The sequence below is a fragment of the Drosophila nasuta genome, chromosome X (assembly GCF_023558535.2).
Source record: "Drosophila nasuta strain 15112-1781.00 chromosome X, ASM2355853v1, whole genome shotgun sequence".
Lineage (NCBI taxonomy): Eukaryota > Metazoa > Arthropoda > Insecta > Diptera > Drosophilidae > Drosophila > Drosophila nasuta.
The window spans coordinates 1978083-1987801 of NC_083459.1; the positions used below are offsets into that span (position 1 = coordinate 1978083).

Consider the following 9719-nt stretch of genomic DNA (forward strand, 5'->3'; position numbering starts at 1 on the left):
TCATTATTGGGTCGAACTACTACTAGAACAACTAAATGCTAGGTGCTTTAAATGTACTTCTTCCAAGAATTACTCAACTATATGGCACATATACTACGATAAGCCAAATTGTATGGATTGAAAAATATCTTATCGTTATCAAAGTTCTTTGTGATTATTAGTAAATTACTAGTGCACTGGTAATGGGCAACGAAATATTTCATGTAACATACTTTTAGGAAGTAGTTAATTTGCAAATACACGAATTTGCATCTTATCATTTTTGTAGCATACTTTTAGGCTGCGTTATTTTATTGGTTAGTACGAATATAAATAATAGATGGCGCTACTAAGTACGTGGTGAGCTTTCTGTCTTTCGGCTTGCTCCTGATTTATGATCGCCTGGTATTTCAGCAGATAATTTGGCACGTTAATGGCTTTAAGATTTTTACAAGATGTATATTTATAGTAGGTGACTCTACTTGCTGCTTGCTTGCTTATGCTCTTCTGGTATTTTAGTCGTTACCTTGTTTGTTGCTTGTTACTTTTACGCCGTTAATAAGGCAAGGTCCACCAAAAGATCAGGATTAGACTAGTTTTAAATGGTGTATTTTTTAAATAATCCGAACTATTGGAGACAATTCATTATTTCTGCTCTGATGAATATTTTTCCTAGCGTCCTGCGCTCAGATGTGATCGAGGAAACTAACATTTTGTTGCACAGACTTTTTCATGTTCTTCTTTCGACAGGAGTAATGCCATTTCTGTTCATATTTATGCAGCATCCGATTGAAAAATCAGCCATGATTTTATACTTACCACCACACTTTATAAAGACTCCTCCTTAAATTTTTATTGATGAAAAGTCACCCAAAAAGAAGTACACTTGATTGCGATTTGAGTTGTATTTTATAAGTTGTTCTTTTTAGCATAATTTATTTTTATATACTTTTGTCATTTAATTTGCTTTTGTGTTCATAAAGTAACGTGTGTCTGCTTCTGTCTGTGTGTGTATCTGTGTGTGTGTGTGTGTGTGTGTGTGTGTGTGTGTATGTGTGAGTGTGTAAAATAGATCTGGTGTTCAACTGCTGCCCATCTTCATTCAAATGATTGAGTATTACATTTATCAAGCATCATTCTAAAATCTCAATTGAAGCTGCGCAATTTTGGAATCCAATTGGTCTTATGAATATATTTTCGGCTGGTTTAAATTTTAATTGAAGTTAATTTTGAAAGTCAAACGGTAATTTTTGTGCTTGCTCATCTGTTTGTTTTGGTGTTAATGTTGTTGCTTTTGTTGTTCTTGTTCTGTGTATGCTTGTATTTTAGCTGTTGTGTTTTGTTTTGTTTTTTTTTTTCATTTCTCATATTTAATACATAATAATTTTTTGTTTTGTTTTTTAAATTTGTTTTTGTCAATTTTTGTTTGTTTTTGCTTTTTTGTTTTGGTTTAACTATTTATAAAACATTTCACTTTTAGAATCTTAACAACTTTTTCTTTAATTGCTGCGGCGTATTTACTTTTATCATATTTATATATATATATATATTATATATATATAATATATACATACATATATATTTATATATATTAATTTATTTATATTTATTTAGCATTATTTTAATAAGTAGTTCTTTGTTTTTGTTTTTCATTTGACTTTTTTTTTGTTTTGTTTATTGTTGTACGCATATTTTACATGAATTCTTTTGTTCTTTCGCTGCTAGTTTGCATGCAGCTTTCATTCATATTCTTGTCTTCTATTTGCTGTTGATTTCTGTTTTAAAACTATTCAAATAATTTCTTTAAACCAAATTCAAATTGCACATGTACTAATACTTTTCTGTTATTCTATGTGTTGAGTGTATTTCTGAGTGTGTGTGTGTATGTGTGTGTGTTTGTGTGTGTTTCTGCAAGTATTTAGTTAATAATATAACTATGCTTTTTCATAATAATTGATTTAATTTTGATTTATACCCCTGCAATATTTGTCATGAATCTGTGATGAAGGAAAAAACGAAGATAAACAAATTTGCATAGCTGCAAAAAAGTATGCTACATTTTTTGCTGCTTGTTTGGCGAGGACATCGCTGAGAAGGGAACGAACTGTAAAGCAGTTGAGAGCACTGCGGACCGACTGTATTGTAAGTAAGTTAAGCTTTTAAGCAAGGGTATTTAAGCCAACGGCATGCCGTGCTTGCCAATTGTAGCGTATTCTTGCGTTCACTAATTTCTATAGCTGCTGTTCTGGATGTTTGATTTGCTTTATCAAAATCAAGGTTAAAACTGGCTTCGACTTAATCAATGAGCATGTGTCTATATATATCTGTGTGTGTGTGTGTGTGTGTATGTGTGCATTATAAGTAAGTTGTTATTTTGTTATTGTTATTATTCCTCTTTCTGTTTTATTTATTTTTTGGTTTTGCTTATTATTCGAACGCATTTCGAACGCTACGCATATGTATTTGTATTGACCTTGTTTTCTCATTAATATATGTATGTATGTCTATATAAGTATATTTATGTTCTTTTGTTGTTGTTTTTTTGCTTTTATTCCAGTCTTCTTTATTAATGAATTTTCTAAACCAAATTTGAAAATAGGCAACGCAAATTGACAACTTTATTGGTAAGATTTCTCATTTATGCGATAATATTTATTGATAAGAATTTCATTGTTAATTTTGTTTCGTTTTGTTGTGGTTTGCATTTTGGTTTCGATTGTTGTTGTTGTTGTTGTTGTTGTTTTTTGTTTAGTTCGGTTTGGAAATTGTTTCTTGATAGCAAAGCTCAGCTTGAAGGTTGTAGTATTAGATTCCATAATGATTATTATTAGTGTTGGTATTAGTATTAGCATTAGTATTAGTATTAGTGTTAGCATTAGTATCAGTATTAGCATTTAGTATTTAGTATTATTATTATTATAATAAGATTGCCTATATTAAAATATCTATTAAACTAGATTTTTGCTGCTGCTGCTGGCTGAACTTTTTCTTTCTTTTTTGTTTTTTGTTTTTTGTTTTTTCTTTTTTCGTTTTTCATTTTTCTTCTTTGTATTTTAGGCATAGACTAAACGCTTTCTCAGTTTTTGAGAGAACATAGTTGTTTCTTTCATTTCTCTTTTGTTTTGGTTTTGGTTTTGGTGTTGTTGTTATTATGTATTATGTTTAAACTTAATTATTTTGGCAAGTTATTTTGTTTTTATATGTATGTTTTATATCACTTTTTTAGTCTGACCTGGCCAAAAGCTTGGCCCAGACAAACACCACGCCATATCTCTCTCTCTCTCGCTCTCTTTCGCTTGCTCTTGCTATCTTGCTGTCTCTCTCTGAATTGCCGTTACACGCTACCATAGTGCTGTCTCACTCTCACACTGATGTCCTACTTCCTATATACCGCGTTTCGCTCTTTCATTCATCTAGCTTTCTATGTCTTTTGTAACTACTTAGTAAGCCTTGTCTAGCATTAGAATACTTGTAAAAAAACAAAAAAAAAAACTTTCTTGCATGACTTGAAGACGATATGTTTTTATTTTTGTTTGTTATGTATATTGTAATACGATATTTATAATAATAATATATATATTTTTTTGTTTGTTTTTTTTTTTTCTCTTTGTTTTGTGTTTGCTTTCAAATATATATGTAAATATATATATTTTCATAATAATAATTCTTGTTATACGTATCATTTATATATGTTTCTCTCATAATTCATATTTCAATTTTATTGCTCTCATGTTGTTGTTTGTCTAATTAATTGGCTGTACTGTACTCTTACCTCCTCATCTCAGGAACCGAACCAAAGAACTCGAAAACTCAAGAAATCAAATATTTCAAAATGTAAAATATATATAATAATTTCATATATATATAGTATAATATATATACTATATGTATATATATAATGTGTATATAAATATGCACTTACGTAGTACATACAAACTATATATAAGTTTAATATCCAATATACAAAAAATACACGTATGGGCGCCCAAACGATTACTTCAACTTTTGTTTATAACTAAATTTTGCACATCGTCATCGTCATCGTCATCGTCATCATCATCGACAGCGACATCATTATCATTGTTAATGCTTAAGGCCAAATCAAGTATACTTAAAAATGTTCATCTCCTTTTCATTTGTTCGCTATTTCGTTATCCCTTATTTTGTTGTTGCTGTATCCATAATAATTAAAAATGTTTTTTTTTTTGCTTTTTGTTATTTTTTCTCATTATTTTGATCGTCAGAGATCCTCATCTATGTATTTGCTTTAATCGTTTACTGTGTGCGTGTGGACGGTATTCAAAGCTGTAAATTGATTTGATTTATTTTACTCTTTTTCGTTTTTTTTTTTTTTTTTTTTTTTTTTTTTTTACATATTTACAGTATTTGTCGGTATAAATATTATTTTGTTTGTGTGTTTTGTATTTTGTTTAAATTCTTCTTAATTACAACAAGCAGCAAATCAATTAAAAACTTTTTATTCAGTCGCATATTTTATCGGAAACATACTAGATACATACTAGATGCATATCTACATATATATCATATCATAATTACATACATAGATATACTCCTCTAAATATATATATATATATATATATATATATGTATATTTGTATATGTATATTATCTCAAGGTATGTGTACGCGTATGTTTCAGCTTAGTTATTTTCCGTTTTGGTTTCTTGGTTTGTTCGTGAGATGTGTGTTTACTGTGGTCCAAAGTAATTGAGGTTATGTTCATGTTAAGCAAAGCGCGCGCGTAATTGGAATATTGGAAATGAAACAAGAAACAGCAATTTAACAGTCCCTCTCAGTTAATAGTCCTCACTAGATATGGAAGCATACGAATGTCATTTGTGTCTCTCTCTTTCTTTCGAGAAATATGTGTGTGTGTGTGTGTGTGTGTGTGTGTGTGTGTGTGTGTGTGTGTGTGTGTGTGTGTTACAGTGTAATAATAATCATAAAAGGTGCCCTACAAGTTGTTCGGTTTCCTCCCAAAATTTGATTCGAGCATTTTGGACAAAAGTTGAAGTCGCTAGATTGAACGTTCAAATAAACGATGTATAAAGATGCATTTGATACGATTAAAAGGAAGACAAAGACAAAGTACACATAAGTTGAAAATGATAAAACAGTTAACAGGTTCTTAAGTGTGTGAGACATAAAAGAAACACATATGTACATTTACCTATATAATGCATATTTATAGTATGCAGAGATACAAACTACCGAAAAACTGAAGCAACTTCTAAGAAATTTGATTTCGACCTTAACGTGGATAGTTTATGGCATACATTTATGGTTTTTGTTTTTCTTTTTCTTTCTAATTTTCGTTTTTTTTTTGCTATAAGCAGCAGTGTTTCGTTTCCTTTTCTGTTTTTGTTTTTTCTCTTTGGGGTTAGGCCTTTTTCTGGAAGATTAACGGCCATTTATGAGTAGTTGTTGTTGTTGTGGTTCGTTTATAGCATTTTCATTTTATTTGTTGTATAGCAATTTGCTAAGTTTAATTATTGTTTTTGTATCGTTAGCAGCTTTTTGTTGTTGTTGTTGTTGTTGTTCTTGTAAACGTTTCTTTGGGGTTCGTTTTATGTTTATGTCTATATATGTTCAGCTTCAGCTCCGACTTATTTATTTACAAAATAGCAGTTTAGTTTTGTTATGTATATTTATTTCATATAGATATACTATATATCCATATATGTACATGCATATATTCATCTCAATAAATATATGTATATACACACACATCAACACAATATCATATACATATATTCAAATATATATATATATGTTATATATATATTCTTCTTTAAGTTTTTACTTGTATATATAATCCTTTCTTTTACTCATTATTTTAAACTTAACGGCAGTTTGATGTTTTAGCATTTTCATGTGTGAGTGTCTATTTGTGTATGTGTCTGTGTGTGTGTGTATGTATAAATGTTGTGTGTGTGTGTGTGTGTGTGTGTGTGTGTGTGTGTGTGTGACAACGACTATGAATTAACAACGCTCCCATCCCCACGGCACAAAATCTTAAGCATAGTTTTTTTCTTCTAGATTTATCAGCCAATTGGGGCGCTACTTAAATTCTAGTTACATATTTTATACATAATTATATGTACTCTATGAGTACAGTGATACCTCTCTCATTGCGACGGACGTTTAAGTTGTTTTCTTCTCTATTTCAATTCACTACGAAACGATTTACGCTCTCAAGAGCGTAAACTTTTTTGCTCTCTTTTTGTTTTTCCTCAATTCTTCTTTGTGCGCACTTTCTGCAACGTATCGCTGGCAGCGCTACAAATTGTAAATAAATACTTCACTATGCAAAAATCTGCCAATTTTCAATAAGTTTCAAAGATTAAAAAACCGAAATATGGACATTTTATTTTTGGATCAGTAAGGATGAGTTCGTTGTCAATCACAATCGCTTTTCATTCTTTGTTATTTATTATCCCTCATTTATATTTTTAGTTGCTTTTGCCTTGCCTTAGTTCTTGTTGTTGTTGATCTTTCATTTATTTTGTATTTTTTTTTTTGCTTTTTTGTTTTTTTTTGATTTTACTAATATTTGACTAATATTTAATAATAGAGCATAATTTAAAGTTGAAAATAAAATTAGAAGATATTGTATGTTTGTATGTATTGTTGCTTTCTTGTTCTCTGTTTTCGTTTTTGTTTTTTTTTGTTTTTGTAGCTAGCTTCTAAAGAAAGGAAGAAACTCCAATTAGATTAGACTACTAAGATAATTCTCTTTTTTGGTTTTGTTTTTTTTTTTTCTTTTAATTTTTATGATGGTTTTTTCATTTTTTGTTTTGTTTTTTTTTTTTTTTGCTTTTGTTTTCTTTTTTTGTGTGTTTTGTGTGTGACTATAACGATTGTTAGTAGTTAATTGCTAAATTTGAACATAGGTATCAAGTTGAGTTATCATTTTCTTCATCTTTTGTTTATCCTTGTGTAAGTGTGAGTGTATGTCTGTGTACGTGTGTGTTCCTTGAGCAGCTGTGTAAATTGTGGCTGCCGAATTAGAATATTAAAAAAAAACTATCGCTAGCTTGACTTTTAGCTATTTTATCAAGCCTGCTGAGCTGGCTGTTTGTCTGTGTGTGTGTGTATATATGTGTGTTGTATGTGTTGTGTTTGTATGTGTGTGTGTGTGTGTGTGTGTGTAGGTTTGTTTTACATTTGCTGTTTAATTTACAACTACGCTGCTTACTAGTTATTATTACTTTAATATTTATTTATTAATAAAATTCTAGATTAGACTGCTTTTGATGACGTTTCTGGCATCCAACGTAACATTTCACTGCGCAAGTTTCGTCCGTTTTCCATTTGTTTGACTGCGAATAAATTGGAAAATGAGTAACAAGTACGAAAGCTACAGTCGAGTGTGCTCGACTCTGAGATACCCGATACCCATTTCGATATTTTCGGTATTTTTCATATACCATTTTAATATACAGAATATACGAACATATACAGTAGGCTATCGATATACTATTACACTCAAAATATACCAAAGAATACACAATAGACTGGAGTGTCAAAAATTAACGAAAAATACTAAATACACCGTTGGCTATATTTCGTATATCGATATACTAATACTCTCAACATATACCATAGAGTACACAATATAATATATTGTAAAAAAAAGAACGAAAATAATAATGTGAGCTATATTTGGTATATCGACATATTGATACACTCAGAACATATCATAGACTACACAATATACTAGATTATCAAAAAATAATGAAAAATACTCACATATACCGTCGGCTATATTTGGTATATCGATGTACTATTACGCTCAAAATATACTATAGAGTACAAAAATATACTAGATTGTCAAAAATAAATAGAAAATATATTTGGTGTATCGATATATTGATACACTCGGAACATATCATATACTATACAATATACTAGTTTATCAAAAAAAAAAGAAAATAGAAAAATACTAACATATACCATTGGCTTTATGTGGTATATCGATATACTATTACACTCTCATTATACACCATAGAGTACACAATATACCTGATTGTGAACCAAAGGAACAAAACCCGGACTTCAGCAGCCTTTTCTTAAATGGCATCTACAATTTGTATCTGATCACAATCAAATATAAGGGTATCACAAAGACAATATTACAGCTCAACATCTTGTAGTCGCTGAGAACTAGTTTTTCATATGGACAGACGGACAGACAGAAAGACGAACATGGCTATAATGTGTCGGGTGTTGACGCTGATCAATTATATATACTTTGTGGGGTCGGAGATGACTTCCTCTATAGGAGGAAAAACCCTATGGGCAGTGGGTATAAAATGAAATGCAAGTCGTAAAGTGAGACCGTTTACTAACCTAGTAGTCAGACGTCGGTTTCAATACTGACGGCCATTGCGTTGTTGTGCCTTAACTGTAAGCTGTTTGTGCTCCTCAAGCCGTTCTGGCCCTGCAGATGTCCTGGCTGCTGCTGTCCCTGCAGCTGTTGCTCCTGCTGTTGCTGCTGCAGCTGGAGCTGCAGCTGTTGCTTCTCAAACGATTGCTGTGTTCTCAGAAATGGCACCATGTGGCGGCCCGTATGATCAGTCAGACCTGGTGTGGTTGCATCAATGCCATCATCCAAATCCATAATGTCCGATGACGACTCGGAGAGTGAGGATTTTTTCAAATGTTGACCTAAATATGTTTGGGTTCGGTATTTTTTTTTTTTTGTGTTTGTGGAGAAAATTACGGTTTTCGTTTTTTTTTTGTTGTTGTTGTTGTTGTTGGGGAAAGGGGATGATATAGAAAAGGAATCGATTAGCATTGCTTTGACATGGTATGATCGAATGGGCGTGGCATTTGGCAAACGAGTTTTTTTTTTAATGTAGTTATATATATGTACCTAGTGCACCAGGTAAATATGAACAACTTGTAACGTGGTTGAAATTTTGGCTCTGCATCTCCTCCTGATCCGTTTCGCGGTGATAGAAGTAATTGAAATTACTGACGATAACCGGTACCGGCAGTGCGATTGTCAGCACACCAGCGATCACGCACAAAGAGCCGACAATTTTGCCCCAGAAGCCGACGGGCCTATTTATCATTTTGATTTTTGGTTTTGCATTTTTTATTTGCATTTTTCATATGGCAATATTCGAGTATTCGATTTTTTTTTCAATTTTTTTATTTTTTTTTTTTGGAATTTTTTTTGTTTTTTTAATTTAGTTTTTTTTTTTGTATATTTAAAATATTTAGTTTTTTTTTTTTAAATATGCAAATTTGTTTTCGATTCAATTTGGTATAAAGATATATATTTTTTTGTATTCATTGTAAAAAAATATATATATTTAGTTTAATATTATTTTTTTATAGTTTTTTTATTTATATTTTTTGTTGTTGTTGTCGATTTGGTATGAAGAAGAACGTAGAAGAAGAACGAACGCAGTGTGTAAATAAGGTAGTATTTATATATATTTATAAGTATATAAGGAAAAAAAGAAGGTAAAGAAAATGAAATGAGTTAATTGATAATAACACAGTCATCGATATATATATATATATATATATATATATATATCAATATCCGATATACGCTGATGCGTAGTCGGATGTCAAACACAAAATCAAACTGTTAGAAACGATACAAGTTGTAAGAAATTAGTACACGGAACACAGAAGAAAGCAAACCCAAAAGAATGTATTATTTTTGTTGTTGTTGTTGTTGTCGTGTTGTTAACTCCAAGT

The 9719-nt window shown here is 30.6% G+C and overlaps 1 protein-coding gene across 2 annotated transcripts in view; it reads right to left on the reverse strand.

Moving 5' to 3' along the window:
- Positions 1–6713: 6713 nt before the first annotated feature.
- The window catches only part of LOC132796862 (potassium voltage-gated channel protein Shaker), a 202983-nt gene continuing 199977 nt past the window's right edge, over positions 6714–9719 (reverse strand). The window contains exons 10-12 of one of the 2 annotated variants that reach the window (XM_060808198.1): positions 8878–9068; positions 8352–8669; positions 6714–7321 (exon numbers count right to left, since the gene is read on the reverse strand). In XM_060808198.1, coding sequence (XP_060664181.1) covers positions 8359–8669; positions 8878–9068 — 502 coding nt within the window. In that variant the 3' untranslated portion in view covers positions 6714–7321; positions 8352–8358. Of the gene's footprint in view, positions 7322–8351; positions 8670–8693; positions 9069–9719 lie in introns of those variants that run through there. The other variant, XM_060808204.1, reaches the window with a different exon arrangement.